This window comes from Vigna unguiculata, chromosome 8, assembly GCF_037176805.1.
Source record: "Vigna unguiculata cultivar grain cowpea cultivar isolate G323 ecotype 2 chromosome 8, ASM3717680v1, whole genome shotgun sequence".
NCBI lineage: Eukaryota > Viridiplantae > Streptophyta > Magnoliopsida > Fabales > Fabaceae > Vigna > Vigna unguiculata.
In genome coordinates this window covers 12,650,545-12,669,627 of record NC_140799.1, presented here as the reverse complement: position 1 = coordinate 12,669,627, position 19,083 = coordinate 12,650,545, and the positions used below count along the sequence as shown (strand labels likewise).

Here is a 19,083-nt window from a genome sequence, read left to right as displayed (position 1 = left end):
AGTTCAAAAAAATTCAATGCTTGAACAAATAGAAATGAAAATAATAAAAATGAGAACAAATCAACCAGAAATTCAATAACAAAACAAACCAAAAATCATCTGACATAGTTTAATCTTAATCTGGTGAATTGATCCTCAGAGAATTGGTTCTCTATTACTGAAAAGTAAAAATGCAGCAACAAAGAAAAAAACATAGCAAAGAATATGAAAAGACAAAAGTAAAATAAGAACAGATAAGAGAAAAAAAAAAAAAAAAAAACTAAAACTTTGCAAATGAATTCTCTCTTCACTTTTTCAGCTCAATAAAGGCCTTATATACAGGCTCTAAAATACGAAGCTAATGTAGGCCTAATTTGGACTCGAATCAAGTCCTTAAACCGAATTAATGCAAGGAAAAGTCAAATTTGAAGGGTTCTCTTTACAAATTTTCAACAAATCTTACTCAAGTCAGAACAAATACAGGGAAGTTAAATCCGACTAATGATATGTTGGTTTTAAAACTATGGAAACGTAGAATCCATTCCAACTAGAATAAGCTAAAAGTAATATTTACATAGAAAGTTATGGCCAAAACCATGGATGAAGGTCAAATGAGTTAAAAAATATAAAATTAAGGAAAATATATCAAATAATCATATTTATTACTAAAAAATGGAAATGAGCTAAAAAGTTGAAAATAAAACATTTGAAAAGTATAATCAATATACAAGAAAGCTATAAATATGTATATAAAATGTGTTATCACTTAATGCTTTGTTTGAATTGGGGTGTTGATTTGGGGGATTGAACCTGTGTTGATTTGTAGATAAAGATGGGATTGTTTGGATTAAAGGAAAGATAGTATGATTTGAGTGGATATAAGTGAAAAATTTATGAAAGTTTGTATATGATGTGATTGATAAAATTTAATAAATTATGATTTTTAATAGAGTAAATTATATGATTATCATTTTACCCTTCCATATAAATTGAAGAAATTATATTAAAATAAAATTAAATATGTTATTTAAAATTAGAAATATAATTTAATTAATAACTTAAAATAAATTATTATTATTCTTAATGATAACTTAAAATGATTTATAATATAGACTATTTAATTTATATCTCCACATTATTTAAATTTATTTTATTTTATATAATCAATTCATTTACAAAAAATATTTATTTGAATAATAATATTAATACTAGTAATATTATTATTATATAATTCTAATTATTATAATAATTATTATTATTAATATTTAAAAAAATATTAATTAAATATATATGTATAATTATATATATATATATATATATTAATATACAATATTATCATAATATACATATAATTAATATATAATTATTTTATATATTTTATTATATAATAGTTGTTCTTGTAGAGAACAAACAAGATAAGTTAGGCACAAGCGTCACCTTACCCATATAGTCCGCTATCTCCTCAGTTGGCCTCTTCCCGGTTGGTACATGTCTGCTTGGACCCAGGAGGGGTTACCTGCAGAAGGGACTCCGAAGCTCAAGTGAGTCAAAGCTCTCGAAAAGTCAGATCAGGTGATTAATGGAGTAATGAATGCGTACCTTTAATTACTGGGGTCCACGTGTATTTATAGAGTATTAACTATGTCTGGTTATGTCATGGGCCGGGCCTTAGCTCGGGCCCTAGTTTGGGCTGTAAGTGGGCCTGGCCCTAACCCAGGCCCTTAGATTGATTATTGTGGGCTCATTGAACATAAAGGGGGGTTTTGCTAAGCGTATTAAGGTAGTCGGCCTAAACCGACTACTTCCCTTGACGGTTTGTGTTGCTCATATGCTGTATTAGGCAAGTTATTCCTCTGGATGTTTATGTTATCGGTTCAGGCCGGCTAGGCTTAGGTCAGCCCAGCCTAGGCCGGTTACTTGAATGTTTTGGTGTATAGGTATGGTGATCGTTTTATTATTATTTTGTTAAGTTGGCTTGGTGTGGTACAATAGTAATTATTATAAGATAAATATAATTATTATATAATTATTATTATATATATATATATATATATAAACGATTATATATAAAACAAATCAATTTTTATATACATGGACAATGAATTAATTTTAACGTGATGAGTTGTTTTTTCTGCATTTCTCTTCATTTTAGAGAGTGCAAAAATATGCAACTCATGCACAAATCCGCTCTCTCAAATCAGTACAAATCAGTAGAACCAAACACGTACGCAACTCATTTTCCATCCGGATGAACAGTACTCATGCGGATCCAAACACAACATACAGATCTCTTTGGCATATGAAAGTAGTACATATTCCCCACAATACAAAATATAAGCGATTATGTTGTTATTTTTTATGAGGTTAGCTCACTCTGTGTTTATTGTCAAAGCACATTTGTGTCGTGTTAAACAAGATTACATAGTGTTGTATTGTATGTGAGACAAAACACTTGTGTCTAATGCAATTTCTTATTGAGATTAATAATTGTCGTCGTTTTCACAATTAAATCAAGAAATACAAACTAATTTAGAAACTAACAGTATAAGTAGTTAAAACTTTGGTGACTAATGTTAGAGACCAATTTAAACTTTTATTTGCAAACTAGTTATAAATTTTTATTAATAATAAAGACTATTTTAAATTACAATAGTTCTTAGTTTATAAAAAAGACTTTAAATTATAAGATTAATCATTTATAAAAATGTTATGTTCATGTAATAAATTTTAGTTATATAAATAGAAAAAGGAGATTTTTCTAGTCCTGTTGGATGGAAAACCTAATATTGGATCTTAGTAAAAGTTCTATCTTAGAAGAGTGGTGTTCATAAACCGCTTACATATGAACAAGAATCTGAGAGAATAACGCACGTAGGTATAATCTCAAAACTAAAATTTGCCAACTTTATTTGTGGAAGCTAAATTTAAACAAATCTAAAAGCACACTCTTTATATTATTGAAGAAAAGTAAAATGAATGGTTGACTTTGGTTTAGAATATTTCAGCAATTTGTATGCCTAGACACTCGTCCAGGATATTGTAGCTAAAATTTATCTCTACATCTTCACCACAATCTATTTTTTATCCTTTCAAACCCTACAAATTCTTATATTCTCAAACATTCCACCAAGGTGCACACAACTTTTTCAGCTCCTCCTCCCTTCCAAAAGAAAAACAAAGAAAAAGGAGGAGGTGATTGTTTCTCTTTTGTAGGACCAATCAAACTTTGAAAGTTGCTTAGTTTTTTTTTTTGGAAGAAAATGAAACAATAATTAGGTCACCAAGAGCACACAAACTGCATACCAAAGGAACATTCATATCAAGAGAGGGATCTCCTTTATCCAGGTGATTTTCCTCTCCATTGCCATAATAATTAGATTTTTTTTATGTGCATATTTATCTTTGTATTAGTGAAATTATATGCTATGTGTATAAGAATTGTTTTGATGAGAAGACACATCAACTAGTTGTTGTGCATATATATTTTGACTTCAATTAAACTGGGTGCTAAAATGTTTAGTGCTCTATTATGATTTTTTACATTATGCGGAAGTTTTAATAAAAAATTATTAATTATTAAAATAGCTATTATTATGACTAAAAAAATATAATTGATTATTGTAAATATAAAAAGAAAAAAAAATGGAGGAAAATGACCTCCAACGTCTCTAAAAACACTCACACACAATGTAAATGTAGAAAGAAAAAATGGAGGAAAAATACCGCTGAAATCATGAGTAAAAAAAAAGTTGATAGTCTTAATTTAAATAGTTTTTCATCAAATCTCAAACAGTCCAACGTAAACAAATTTAAAAATGTCATTGTACATTTATTGTCATTTTCATCGATGTTTAAATAAATCGTTAACATAAAAGGTTAGTTTTCCTCTAATAGAGTGATAGAGCAACTTAACAAATACTAACATAAATAAATGTTAAAAATAAATTATAACTACATCAATTTGATGAATACTAGCTTCAATAAAATCAATTTTGTTAAAAAAAAAATTATTCTAACTTCAATTTAAAATACGCTCAACCTACTTTAAACTCACTTTATTTATTTATACCCACGCATCTCTCTAGCATTATTTGATACTTAATTATTAATATTCTTGTTATAGAAATTATGAAATGAAAATGAAGTATATTTAAGCGTTTTTTTTTCACTTGTTTTAATCAAATGTTTGCATTAATGGTCAAAATAAAACCCAATCGTTTGATTGAACAACAAAGTTAAGACCACAATCTAAAAATCTCCTTTGTTTTGTATATTGTAAACATTTATTTCTATAGTGGTATCTAGCAATTACTACATTTGGAATTCAGATAACTAGTAAACTCATTCCCATGGATATTACCCGAGTTCGTTCTCGTTTTGACGGAAAATTCCCACATTGACTGAGTATGGGTATAGGTATTGGGAATTCCCGACTTTTTCAATTAGGTATGGGTATGGGTATGGATATGGGGATGTACATATCCCCGCTGTAATATTTGTCCCCGCCATATCTCTATCCCCATTTAAATAATTAAAATATTCACAATTAATAAAATAACCTATATATATACATATATATATATATATATATATATGTATATACATATATATATATACATATATATATATATATATACATATATATATATATATATACATATATACATATATATACATATATATATATATATACATATATATATATACTTTCAATTTTTATTTCTTCTAATTATTTGGTTTATCATGAAACTCATTCGCATCTCCAATATATTTTTTATCTTATCATAACTTTTATGTAATTATTTTAAATTAATGTATGTCAATTAAAATTTTTTATGTCCCACATTTGAATATTTCTATTATTTTTTAATATTTTTATTTATTATATATTTTCCTTTCACATGAGAATGTTTGGTACTTTCAATTTAAGTGTTTAATAACATAAATCTTTCATTTACTAGGTCATATAAAAAAAATATTTACTTATTATTATTCATTTTTGTTTCATTTGAAGAATTTTTTTGTTTTGCTAAAAAAATTTCGCTATTTCTCAACCATTGAGTATATATATCGATATTTGAAAAGTTTTCTTAGATTTCTAAGGTATTTTTCATCTTATCATACCCTAATATATATTTGTTTTTCTTTGTACGAATTATTTCAATAGTCTCTCAAATTATTTCTAAGAGACACATTTGTTAATTTTTTAATATTTTTATTTGTTATTTATTTTCATATGATAATAAATGTATATACATATATACATATATATATATATATATATACTTTCAATTTTTATTTCTTTTAATTATTTGGTTTGTTATGAAACTCAGTTGCATCTCCAATATATTTTTTATTTTATCATAACCTTTATGTAATTATGTTAAAAAATATATGTCAATTACAAATTTTTATGTCTCACATTTGAATATTTCTATTACTTTTTAATATTTTTAGTTATTATATATTTTCCTTTCACATAAGAATGTTTGGTACTTTCAATTTAAGTGTTTAATAACATAAGTCTTTCATTTACTAGGTAATATAAAAAAACTTATTTACATACTATTATTCATTTTTGTTTCATTTGAAGAACTCTTTTGTTTCGCTAAAACAATTTTCGTTATTTCTCAATCATTGAGTATATATCTTGATATTTGAAAAGTTTTCTTAGATTTCTAAGGAATTTTTTATCTTGTTATACCCTTAATTATACATTTATTTTTCTTTATACAATTTATTTCAATAGTCTCTCAAATTGTTTCTAAGACACACATTTGTTAATTTTTTAATATTTTTATTTTTTATTTATTTTCATCATGTAGAATACTATTTCGATATATTTTATCTAATTTTTTTTTCTAACTCATTATCAATCATATTGTATTTTTTCACTATAATTGTATAAATAACTTTTATTTACTATAATATAAAAATTTAATGTAATTGTCATTAATATTTTTTTATCACCATCCAACATATATTGAAGTTCAAAAGATACAAGATCTATGTCAAATTTTTTTTTATTATGTTTATTGTTTGTTTTTTGCGTCATTTTGATCAAGTGATGTATTATAACTTTTATCAGTGTATAAAAAAAATTCATTAGAATTTAAAAAATTGAAATAAACAAACATTTAAAATATTTTAATTTGAATATTTGTTTTCCTTTTATATATAATTTTCAAATATTTTTAAATTTTATCAACTAGGTTTCATTAATGTTTGCAAATTTAATAAATGTTTTGGTTCTCTTGAAATTTTATTTGGTATTTTAATCTAAAATGTAAACAATTATAATTTATTTCAAAGTATTTGATATCGAAGAAACAATCATCTCATAATATTGAATATATAATAATATTATGTTTCCTTAATCATAATTTTTTATTGTTTTATAAAAATGAATTAAAAATAATATTGAAATAGAAAGGAAACGGATACGGGTATGGACACTAGATTATACCCATTAACCGGTAGGGATGGAGATGAGACAAAAGTTCGATACCCGTTGAATTTGGGTATGGAGATGAAAATGAATTTTTTATACACAGATGAGTATGGGATAGCGGAACCCGCCCCGCCTGGTTGCCATCCCTAACAACAAAGTTAAAAACATGGTCTAAAAATCTCCTTTTGTATATTGTAAACATTTATTTCTATAGTGATATCTAGCAATTACTACATTTGGAATTCAGAGAACTAGTGGATTGATCCGGCCAATTAAAATAGAAAAGATTATTTAGAAGAATAAATTAACCCTAAAATTAGTCAAATGATAAACATATTCAAAGATACCCCAAGGAGACTTTCTCTAATAATTACCCTTTTTTCCATAGTCATTGGGAACCAAACATAACGAATTAGATGCCCCATTTCCACTAATTATGGGAATTTTGTGTAGCATTTTCCTAGTGAAAGATCCATTGGCCAGTATTATGGACTATATTACGATCACTACCATAAAAAGGAAACAATTTGACTCAAAAAATTGATAAATATAAATATACCTACTGTGTAGCACTTTGTTTGGCAAATAGTTCAATTCAGAATGAATTATAAAAGGAACCCTATTCTCCACACAAGAGAATTGTTTTTGCAAAGTGGTCCTTTAAAGTGGAGTTATAATGATATTTTGTAGGTCTATAATGCATTTGTTCCACTATATAAGGTTGATAGAGGAGTTGAAGTGAGGCACAGAAGCTACTTGAATAAACACTGTAGCTTCTTCTATTCTATTATATTCTATACTACTGATTGATTATTATTTTTATTGATATAATTGGTTCATTTTATATTATGTAGCTGCTGCTGTAGTAGCTCTGTGATTTCATTGAATGTGATAAAGTAATGTGGTACTGAAAAAACCAAAAGAAAAGGAAGCATACAGAGAGACAAGACCCTTGTAGCTGAAGGTATGCCAATTATACTTTCAATTAATTTGTTAAGAAATTTTATTGTTGTTATTATCTTTTCAATTTAGAACTGTTGCATTGTCTTTGAAACATTTGAAGAAAACATCTTTACCACTATTATTTTAAGTTTAAGGAAAAAAAACCAAACATTGGAACAAACTTTGGTATTTTTAATTAAGAAGTTTTTAAATTGAATCTTTATTATTTAACTTTTTTTATTACATGTCGGTGACATGATTATTATCTTGTTCGGTCAATTTATTCATTTGCCTTCACAGTATTAATGAATGTGAAATGTTGTGATTAATATAAAAAATAATATTACACATAATATAACATAACAAATGACTTTCATTGTTATCATTGAGAACATGATGAATACACTAATGGAACCGTTGTTGTTATTCAACAAGTTAACAAGTTTCCAATGAAAGTAATAAAAACAACTACATATCACTTTATATTAATTATATATTTTTACATTTTTTAACAAGCGGATGCAAGTAAACAAAATAATGCAGCAAAATAACAACTAAGTCATCTAGTTAATAAAAATATAAAATGATAAAGACTTAATTGAAAAACATAAAAAATTTAAGTACTTAATAAATAAATTAAATATTAATAAGAATTCAATTAAAAATACTTAAATTTATCACGAACTTGGAACTTAATTAAGTCTTATTATTATTATTATTCTTACTTTAAAAGGAAATAAATAATTTGTTTTGAAAATTTTATATATGTTAAATTTGAATTTCTTTTTTCATAAATTATTTAATTTTTCAAATATTTTTAAAAAAAATCCAAATTATAAAATTTTAATTTTTATCTAAACACGGGATTATTCCAATATTCATTAAATAAAAAAAATATAAAATATAAAAATTATTATCAAATAATACTAGACATGTTGATGGACAAAAATTTCTCTAGATATTTATAGAAAATAATCACTAAACTTTAGTCAAATAAATATCGTTGAGATCTACCACAAGGTGATCTCACCAACATTGAATCAGCCAAAAACTAGTCCTAGCTATAATGGTTGAAATATATTCTAACCAATATTCTAATAAACCTTGGTTAGAGATAAATCTAACTGGCATTAATTAGAAATAATATCTCATAACTTTAACCTAAAAATCATGTTTGAGATTAGTTGAAAAATATTGTTAGTGATAATAAAGAAACTCTAATTAATAATATTGGTTGAGAAACAATATTAATTTATAGCAACAAAAAAATTAAAATTAGCGATGACCATCCTAAAAAATAATCATAATTTACAAAACTTTCGTAATACGTGATGGTACTAATTAGTTTTATATGGTTACCACAAATACAATTATGACATGTAACTCAGAATGTTTAATTTGCACATAACTCTTCCGTTCATGTTGTGAATACCAAAATAAAACATGTGAATACTTAGTTTCGAAAACAAAACAATAACTATAATGAAGTGTCTAAATTAGGTATGTCTTTTGCAATTTGTGTTTCGCAATATCCTAAGAATGGCCAAGTCATGTTGATTTAGAAGATGATTTTCATGATTTGGTGTTCTTCAAAAGAAATTTCTCGAAGAAAAAAGGAAAAAAAAAAGTACAAACGAAAGGAGAAGGAAAAACCCGAAGTGAGAAAGTTAGGGATATTTTCACATTTAAATTAATAGTACGGTGACAGGTAGGTAACCCTAACCCACAGAGAATTGAGTCAAATCAGCAATTTTAGGAATTAACTTAAGAAAAAACAAATAGATCCATGATGATAGGTAAGATTTGTATTGTTTTTCAATAATTAAATTTAAGAAATTCGTCCTATTGAGTATACTTCAGTGGACATTTTCTTATAAGAAGTTGCTTTTTAATTTTATATTCCGGAAAAAAATAACTAATATTTGAGATGTTTTAATTGTTGCCTTTAATTTAATTTAAAAAGTATCTACAAGCCTACGGTTAAGAATTAACTTAACTTTGATACGAAATGATTACCACAGACTTATGATTAATTTAATTTCAGTTGCACCCATATGACCATGTGTTTTGAAAATGGTCAAATTTGACTCTCATGCTTACTTTACAACGACTTTTTGAACTCATAGTGGCATGTGGGTCAGTAACTCCACTCATTGTCCAAAATACCTTCTTTTTCAAGTTCCATGACTCTTATATATACCCCCACACACCTCTTAGTTTCGTGCACAAGTACAACCCCTCTAAACCAATTTCTTCACAACCTCAAACATTCTCTGAATTTTGAAGATCATCACGTAAACACACTTTTCCTTGCTCTTTCTCACCCAAACACACCATTTTCTCCTTCTGAAATTCTTGTGAGCAAGAGGTGTGTGTGTGTGTAAAAACACTTGAAATTTGTTTCTCACAAAATCTACCACCTCATATCAATAAGTCCATATTTCAGAGACACCTTCTTCCATTTTTATTTTCCTTTACTTGACTGATAATTAACTTATCATAATCATACATATAACTCAATCCTACTGAACAGTGAGCACAATCTCTGAGGCTGCATATATTAGACTCTGAAGCCTAATTTGGGTCGGTTCTCTCTCTCAAAGCACGATGTTGGAAAACGGTGTAAGCAGAACTTATCAAGAGGCATTTGCAGCCTCCAAACACCAGATTCAACTACCAGATTCCGATTTCTTTGATGATGATGGTCGTCCCAAAAGAACTGGTAATCAAATAGCCTCTAAAATTAAAGTATTTTGAACTTCACTACAATTTCACTTCATGTCATGGAATTGTTATTTTCAAATAACTCATTTTTTTTTTACTCTAAAACAAACAGAAGCAGTTGCTTTGGTTATTGGTAATTAATGATTTCAAATCACTGACTCTGAGTTTCACAAAAACAGGAACTGTTTGGACTTCAAGTGCGCACATAATAACTGCAGTTATTGGTTCTGGGGTACTATCTTTGGCTTGGGCTATTGCTCAACTTGGTTGGGTTGCTGGTCCTGCTATAATGATTCTCTTCTCTGCGGTCACTTATTATACCTCAATTCTTCTAGCTGCTTGTTACCGCACTGGTGACCAAGTTAATGGCAAGAGAAACTACACCTACACTCAAGCTGTCAGATCCTACCTAGGTATGCATGCTGCCAAACTCAACTATGCTAACTTTTCCAAACTCTTTTCATAACATTTCTACAAAAAAAGTATAACTTAAAACTACCTTGTAATTGGATTCAAAGAGTTGTTATTGAAGAAAATCGTTCTTGGGTTTTGCAGGTGGAATGAATGTCAAGTTTTGTGCGTTGGTTCAGTATGCCAACCTTTTTGGAGTGGCAATCGGGTACACCATAGCAGCTTCCATAAGCATGATGTGAGTTTTCAAAGATGTAAGTGTTGTTGTGTGAATCAAAGTGTAACAATAAATGAACTAATTTGTGTTTTGGGTTGTTCATGAAACAGGGCCGTTAAAAGGTCTAATTGTTATCATAATAGCGGAGGAAAAGATCCATGCAAGATGAATAGCAATGTTTACATGATTTCATTTGGAATTGCGGAAATTATTTTATCCCAAATTCCAGATTTCAACGAGTTGTGGTGGCTCTCTATTGTGGCTGCTATCATGTCCTTCACATACTCAATAATTGGACTTGGTCTTGGAATTGCTAAAGTTATAGGTATGATTCTACTCCTATTATGTTAGAGAATTATCATTTATTATCATTATGAATTGAGGAAATTTGACTTGAATTGTGCTTGTAACAGGAAACGGAGTGATCAAAGGAAGCTTAACTGGTGTAAGTATTGGTGTTGTCTCAGAAAGCCAAAAAATCTGGAGAACCTTCCAAGCTCTTGGTAACATAGCCTTTGCGTACTCCTACTCAATGATCCTTATAGAAATTCAGGTACATCTACTGAATTTTGTGACATACATATGAACTTCACAGTTCAAAACACAGTTTCTTAGGTATTATTTTGTATGGTTGAAGTCTAAACTAAACTAAAACCGAGGTTGTTATGAAACAGGACACAATCAAATCACCTCCTGAAGAGTCAAAGACAATGTCGAAGGCTACTTTAGTGAGTGTCTTAGTGACAAGCATTTTCTATCTGCTATGTGGTGGTTTTGGCTATGCAGCTTTTGGAGATGAAAGTCCTGGAAACCTGCTCACTGGTTTTGGCTTCTATAACCCATATTGGCTCCTTGACATAGCCAATGTTGCCATTGTTGTGCACCTTGTTGGTGCATACCAAGTTTACTGTCAACCCCTGTTCCAATTTATTGAAAATAACGCAGCACAAAAATTCCCAGACAATGATTTTATGACGAAGGAATTTGAAGTACCAATCCCTGGTTCCAAACCCTTCAAGCTAAACCTCTTCAGGTGTGTTTGGAGGACAATTTTTGTTGTCTGCTGCACTGTGATGGCAATGCTGCTTCCATTCTTCAATGACATTGTGGGGCTGATTGGAGCCATTGGATTTTGGCCACTCACTGTGTATTTCCCGGTGGAGATGTATATTGCTCAAGCTAAAATACCAAAGTGGAGCACAAAATGGATATGCTTGCAGATGCTTAGTGCTGCATGTTGCATCATAACAATTTTGGCTGCAGTAGGTTCCATTGCTGGGGTTCTTGATGATCTTAAAGTTTACAAGCCATTCACCACCACTTACTAGTTCACTGGCATTACTCTGTTAACATCATTCTCAAAGATTTCATTAGCTATTTACGAGAAAAAAGGTAACCTTTTGCTAATTTGAAATCTAAGGAGGTGGTCTTGTTTATTCCTCAGTGTCTTCATGCTTTGTAATTTGTTCTGCTCTCTAATTTCCAATGAAAAATAAAAAGGATTACAGGATACATAAGTTTTCAAAGTATAGGTTTTTCGGATTTATTTTTCCTAATCTCTAGTTTTTTTTTTACTGAAATAAATTATTTTTGAATTAATTTATGAAAGTAACTAACTTCTTCTAAAGATGAGAAATCAATTATTTAAAATCAATTTCTCAGCATCATGAATCAAATACTTTATATTTTGATTTACTTTAATTATTTAATTTAAAAAAATATAGTTTGTAAATAATAATATTTTATTTATTTTAGGCAGTTTTCTTGCCCAGAGTTCCACCATGTTGCCCTTCTTTGAGACCTATTTTGAGATTTTTGGATTTTCTCATAATGAAGTTTATTATCTCTGCCAGGTTAGTTTGCATGTGTCTCCATCGTCGGTCACAATCCCATGTTAGAGTGACTACTATCTATGAATAGTGTTGATGATTGCATGATGAAGAGACCTTTTTAAGGATTAAGGAATAGGCCTCAACTCAAGCTAGAATAAAATTGTTGTACTTTTGTGTTGTGTCTTCATTGGACCTTGTAATTGTCTTTTTCTTTTTATTATATGTTTGTATTAGATCTTTATCGGTACTTGTATAGGTTTTTTTTTTCTTGTAAACAGAGACTTTGATTAATGGGCCTTAGTGTTTGAGCTCATAATTACAAAGTCCATAATATATAAGTTTTTTTTTTTACTCACTTATATTAAAAATTGCTCATTTTGGAATTTGAATTTTTTTTTTAAGTGAGAATTCTATCTAATTTCTTTGTATAACTTTATTGATGTAGAATATTTATTGATTATGCTAATATCTAATTTAATAATAAATCTTTATTCCCACCTATTTCAATAAATTGTTATCTTTTGATTAATTCTTTTTATTTACGAAATTTGAAATTCAAATTGTATTTAAGAAGTTCAAAATAGTCGTAGTATTTTAGACCAAACTATTCATAAGTAACTTCTCTATTTGATTCGGTAAGCGTGTGACTCCAAATACTTGCATCAAAATTAGTCTTAACAGTAGCTGCCCTTATATTTTATCACACAACTTTTAGTCAAGTTGGAAATATACTTTGTAACTATGAAAACCTTTTTCTATACATGAGATTTAAGAAGATGATTTATTCAAAGTCTTGGAATTATTTCCTTTTTAAGAACATACACTTTCATCTTTGTAAACATAAAATGTATTCAATATCTACTTGTACTCTTGTTTGGAAAACCTCAATCCTTTAACAAAAATAAAGATTTTGAGAAAGTATGAAAAACACACAAGAGTAATTGAAAGAGAAAAGAGAGATTTCATCATTCTTGTTGAGATTTGTGTTAAGCCATCCAAAGAGAGAATTAGTATTTTTTTTTTCTGTCTTGTGAATGCATATGTGATTGTTGTCGTTTTCACTTAAATTAAAAGCGTAACCATTTACAAGATAAAAAGTTTACATGATTTAAGTATAAACATTAGTTAATTCAAAGTTGTCTCCCAACAAATTTAATCATAATCTCATTAGATTGATTGTATTAACTCTTCAATTTTGTCTTCCAATGATAGACATTCTTTGATGGAGTTGTGTGGCTAAAAGTTACGGTAATATCAACTCATTTTCATAGGAGGTTTGGGAACTTTTTTGGGGTTGTGGGAATTACTTCAACATTGAGAGCCTTATCCAAAATTTGAGCTAAGTTTGCATTAAGCAAAGTGCAATGTGCAAACTAGTGGTTCTAAGCTCCCTAGATCTTATCATAGATTGGTGTCTACTTGGTCGTCTCTTTCATACTAATTCTTTTTAGGAACTGATACCTTTACTCAAACTTTATTTCAAAATTATTGTAACCCCTTCAATTTAATGAATCCGGTGGTCGGTGCCTTAATTTGTCAAGATCAGAAGTAGGTTTTCTACACAGGTTATCAACAAAGGGTTTCAGCCTAAGGGTTGTAATCATATGAGTAGAGTTATTTGGGATTCAAGTTCTTGATCTTAATTACCACCTTGCCAAATCTTTCCATGAACAATATGATATATTCCCATTTTTTGGACAACTTTTTACCAAGGCGATTGATGTAAGGAGATGAGATCAACTTCTTGCAAATTGTGTGTCCAACTTTCTTATTAGCAAGTCAAACCAATCAACGGAATAAAACGATAAACACATAAATTATCTGACAATTGCCCATTGTATATAGGTTACCAACATGTTGTTAGAATTGCATAACGAAATGTTTCGCATGTAGACAAAACCCAAGAAGGCAAGTGAATTGGTTTGTAAATAAAAAATCTTAAAATTTTTACCTTGTAATATCAAAGTTCAATTAAAAACACTTCCTTTATTTTAATAATCACAATAATATAAAGAGAGTAGGAAAGAAAAAATTGCACAAGGTATTTTATACTGGTTCAGATCAAAAGACCCTACGTCAAGTTCTTAATCTCTCTAAAGAGGGATTAACTAAACACTAAAAATAAATTAAGATTACAAATATAAGTAAGAGTAGATTAGGATAGAAAGCACCTCTCTTGAAACCACAATAGATGAAAGACAACTCCCTTAAGGGGTGAACACCTCCCTTGAAATCAACAAGGGATGAACATCTCCTTTGAGATCTACAAGGGATGAACACCACCTTTGAATCCCACAAAGGATGAAGACACCTCTCTCGAATCACACAAGAGATGAAGAAACACCTTGCCTGAATTCACAAGGAATTAACACTTCATTTGAATTACACAAGAACTCACACTTGATTTTTCAAAGACTTTCTTCATGGAGTTCTCAAGTACTCAAACTTCTCTAACTTCTGTATTTTGTAAAGAGGACTCTCACCTTCATTTAGAGAAGGCACTTTCGAAATTAGGTTAACAATATGAAAAGTCAAGTCACAATGGTCATTGGTAATCGATTATTCTAGTGAGTTTTTGTAAAAATTAAAACTCTCCCAGTGCTTTGATGTTTGGATTCTGTCTTTTGACTCTTGACATACTTATTTAACTATTTTAAATAAGATACACTTATTACAAGAATTCAATAACTAAACTACTAAAATTTTAAGTCTTCAATGTATCTCTTGAATCCAAACATTCTTTAAGTCTTCAACATCTTTCAAGGAATCATCATTAAGTTTTTCACATTTCTTCCTAAGTCATCATCATCAAAACATTTTATTGAAGTAAATGTTCATCTTTTTTTTTTGTCACCACATGTTGATCTAGATTTGTAGCTCTATCATAATTATCTATGGGTAAGCTCTTCCAATTGAAAGGTAACTCTCTATTTATATTTCCATCTATGAAAGGGTCTCAATGTGTTCCTCCAATGGTTATGGAAGTAGTGTCAAAATGTTGTACTAGGATATCCCATGTAAGAGTCCAATGCTCTCTATGAATAATGTTGATAATCACGTCATGAATGAGACCTTCTTAAGGACCATGAAGTAGGTTTGGACCTAAGATAAAAATTTAGTATTTTTTTATGCAATCTTTTATTTTGTGTCTTTATTGGACCTTATAATTGGATTTTCTTTTTCTATTGGTTTGTATTGGATCTTTATTGAATCTTGTATATGTTTTTATTCCTTATAAATAGAGACTTTCTGTACCTTGGTTCTAAACTATAAAATCTATTTACATATAGTAAAATAACTTTAGTTGCTCCTACAAAAATAGTTATACACCCACATAGACTTTTTTTTTTCCTTTCTACATTCTTGAAATGTCTTATGAAATTTTATGTAATGTGTCAAATAAGAAATACATGCACTCAATTTTCCTTCTCTTCATTAATGTATAATATTTATCGATTATAACATCCTTTTAATAATACACTTGAATAACCTACCTTACATGTATATTTACCTTCTTTCAAAATTTAAGTTCAAACTAATTGGCTAATGCCTTATCAAGTCTACCAATCCATTGTCTAAAACATTCAATTCTTTTACAAACATTAAACATTATTCAACACTTTATTTAAATCTCGAATAGAGAAAAATGATTTATTAAACAAACTCATTCAATTCCTTTGGCATAGGCATATTTGGTTAACCTGCAACCCATACCAACTCATTGCGACCTTAGCTCCGAGTTGAACTTGCTCGACCTTCAACATGTGTTGAATTGACTCAACCTTCAACCTATGCCAAAATAGTTAGACCTTCGACTTGTGCTAGATCAGCTTCAACCTTTTTGTTGGTTAATCTGTCTTAGTCTTCAACTCATGTCAATTTGTCTCAAACTTCAAGTTAAGCTAATTCCATTTAACTTTCAACATGAATCGATTTTGTTGAACCTTCAATTCAAGTCAAACCAACAAGACTGAATCTTCAGCCTAAGCTGACTTGACTAAGTCTTCAACCTAAGTCAACTTGACTCAACCTTCATGAGAATAATGAGTATAGTGAAAAGGAGGGAAATTTCAAAATTCTTTTTTTTTAGTGTATTAGAAATTTTTCTATTTTATTTATTTGGAATACCTTCAAAATTTTCTTAAATTTCAATTTTTTTAATTAATTTATCTAAACAAAGCATTGTAATATAAAAATAAATAAATTCTTCAAATGAATTAAATTACTTCCTCCAAACACAATATACGTAAATGTTTCTCCGTGGGATTTTTTTTTGTGACAGAATGAAAAAATAAAGAGAAATATACGAATTCCAAACAACGTCAATTGTTTTTCTTTTAATATATTGATCGAATGTTACAATTTCTTTTAATGTTTAGAAATAATAATTGAATTTCACAAATTATTTTACGAGAAAGTTATTTGGAAAATTTTTGAGATCCAAAGTGTTATATTTAAAAGTATCTTTTTCATTAATGAACGTGGAGGTCGCCGAGAAAAATGAAGCATGAACACGGAGCGGGGTTCAGGAGCAAAAATATAACACGTATATGGAATTTAATATAGAGCGATTGAGATATTTCCAGAACTAATAGTTTCTTTTGCCAGCAGGAATTGCTTATATAGTATAGAATAATATTTTCACCAAATACTTTTCGTTCCTAATAAAAAAGTTGAAGCTTCTATCGTATTTCTAACGTTTTTTTCTTTATCAGCAATCTTTGTTTTATGACAATTTGTAACTGGTCAAGTAGTTTTAAATTTTGATGCAAAATATATAGTTTTTTTATCCCTTACCAGAGGCGTTCATGATCATAAGCAATTAAGCAACTGTTATTTGAAGATCTTTTAACATTATTGCTTTGCATTCTGAAGAGTTGACTTCAATTCCTTGATGGAGTTTGCTTCGTCTTCTTCATCCTTTTCAAAATCAGAACCTCGTTATTTCATGTACGGTGTGTTCATCAACTTTTGGGGAGAAGACATAGGCAGAAGAAAGTTCGTTTCTCAACTTTTGAGGAGAAGACACATGTACAAGCTCAAGTGGAAACTTTGATTAAGAAGGAGAATATGCAGGAGGGAATGAAGCTGGAAGCAGAGGCGGAACAAGGCTGTGACATAGGGGAGTCAGGACTCCCCCAACCATTTCTATTTTTATTTTTTTTTGTTATTTAAAAAATAATATTTATATATTATTATTTTATTTACATTAAATGATTTTTATTTTACTTTATTTTATATATTTTAAAAAAATATATTTATATATTGTTATTTTATTTATATATTATTATTTTATTTGTATATTATTATCTTATTTATATTAATTTAGTTTGGATTTTTTTTTAAAATTTAAAAATCATATTTTTTTTCTTTATTATAATTTTTTATATTTTTTTATTTGGTTTTTCTCTTCCATGTTTTTATCTCTTTCTCTCATTTTATTTCCATCATAATTTTCACCATCATTTTTTTATTATTTTCAAAATCAAATTGCACTACGATAAGATTGAAAAGTTAATGAATATTTTGAATAAAATATGATGTAAGAAATTACATTTTTTTAATTAAAAAAATAATTTATATATAACAAATATAATTTGACCCCCTTAAAATTTTTGGTCCGCCACTGACTGGAAGAACACACGCCAGCTATAGCATGCTCTAAGATCGCAATAATTGTTTAGTCCAAAAGATACATGGAATCTCCCTACTGTCTTCTTCAGCTTGAAAAAATCATTGAAAGCCACGAAACCTTTGGCCAAATACTTCTGCACATAATTAACGAGATGGATTGGATGGAAAAGCGTTTGAAGAAGCTGCACTTAAAAGCTATTCAAGAAAACAACTGAAATGTGAAAAGTATTTTGTCCAGGTGGATATCAAACAATTCAGGTAAACAAATGAATCCTTCGTTCTTTCGTTTGAGTGAATGAAGCATATGTTCAGGTTGTGATTTAATTTTGGTAAAACAGGACATTCATCTTGAAGGCATGATGCTGATCTTGTGGTGGTAGCTGTTAGCAGCGTTCAGACATTGGATTAGAGTGTCACGTGGAAAAGGTGATTGGATGTACTGAAAATCATTACACTGAAGTCTGTGTATGATAGGGATATGGGGAATGGGAGGATCGGGTAAAACTACCATAGCCAAAGCCATCTATGGTCGAATTTATCGACCATTCATAGGCAAGAGTTTTGTTGAAAATATTAAAGAACTTTGGGTTCCAAAATATAGGATTGTGCATGGTAATTTACAAAGAGATCTTCTTTATGTTTCTCTAAACTCCATCTTTCGAGGTGGAAAGCGTTGAGATGAGAAGAATTATGACCGAGAATGGACTTGTCTAAGAAAGTTGCTCATTGTGCTTGACGATGTGAATGACTTTAGCCAGATACAAAACCTATGCGGGAGTCATGAAAGGTTCGGTCAAGGAACTGTGATCATCATTATAACTAGAGATGTTAACGTGCTTAATCGATTCAAAGTTAATTATGTTTATAAGATGGATGGTATGAACGAAAATGAT

General features: G+C 28.9%; 1 protein-coding gene across 3 annotated transcripts; it reads left to right on the top strand.

The window, feature by feature from the left end:
- Positions 1-3,126: 3,126 nt before the first annotated feature.
- LOC114195358 (amino acid permease 3-like) lies at positions 3,127-12,945 on the top strand. 3 transcript variants are annotated; one of them, XR_003606473.2, is made up of 9 exons: positions 3,127-3,324; positions 7,285-7,394; positions 9,906-10,094; positions 10,276-10,509; positions 10,652-10,745; positions 10,835-11,049; positions 11,138-11,277; positions 11,399-12,116; positions 12,578-12,945. XR_003606473.2 is itself a non-coding variant. In XM_028085790.2 (6 exons), exons 1-6 carry the CDS (start codon positions 9,980-9,982, stop codon positions 12,050-12,052), a joined length of 1,452 nt encoding a protein of 483 aa, XP_027941591.2. In that variant the 5' UTR covers positions 9,596-9,979; the 3' UTR covers positions 12,053-12,234. The 3 variants fall into 3 exon arrangements, 1 of the variants encoding a protein (XP_027941591.2); XR_003606472.2 differs by lacking the exons at positions 3,127-3,324; positions 7,285-7,394 and having other exon boundaries at positions 9,596-10,094; XM_028085790.2 differs by lacking the exons at positions 3,127-3,324; positions 7,285-7,394; positions 12,578-12,945 and having other exon boundaries at positions 9,596-10,094; positions 11,399-12,234.
- The last annotated feature ends 6,138 nt before the right edge of the window (positions 12,946-19,083 follow it).

Excerpts from the sequence above, each read along its gene's own strand:
- LOC114195358 (XM_028085790.2), top strand. The coding sequence starts at position 9,980 with ATGTTGGAAAACGGTGTAAGCAGAACTTATCAAGAGGCATTTGCAGCC. Across the intron at positions 10,510-10,651 it reads AGCTGTCAGATCCTACCTAG|GTGGAATGAATGTCAAGTTT; the intron begins GTATGCATGCTG and ends TGGGTTTTGCAG. Across the intron at positions 11,050-11,137 it reads TGGAATTGCTAAAGTTATAG|GAAACGGAGTGATCAAAGGA; the intron begins GTATGATTCTAC and ends TGCTTGTAACAG.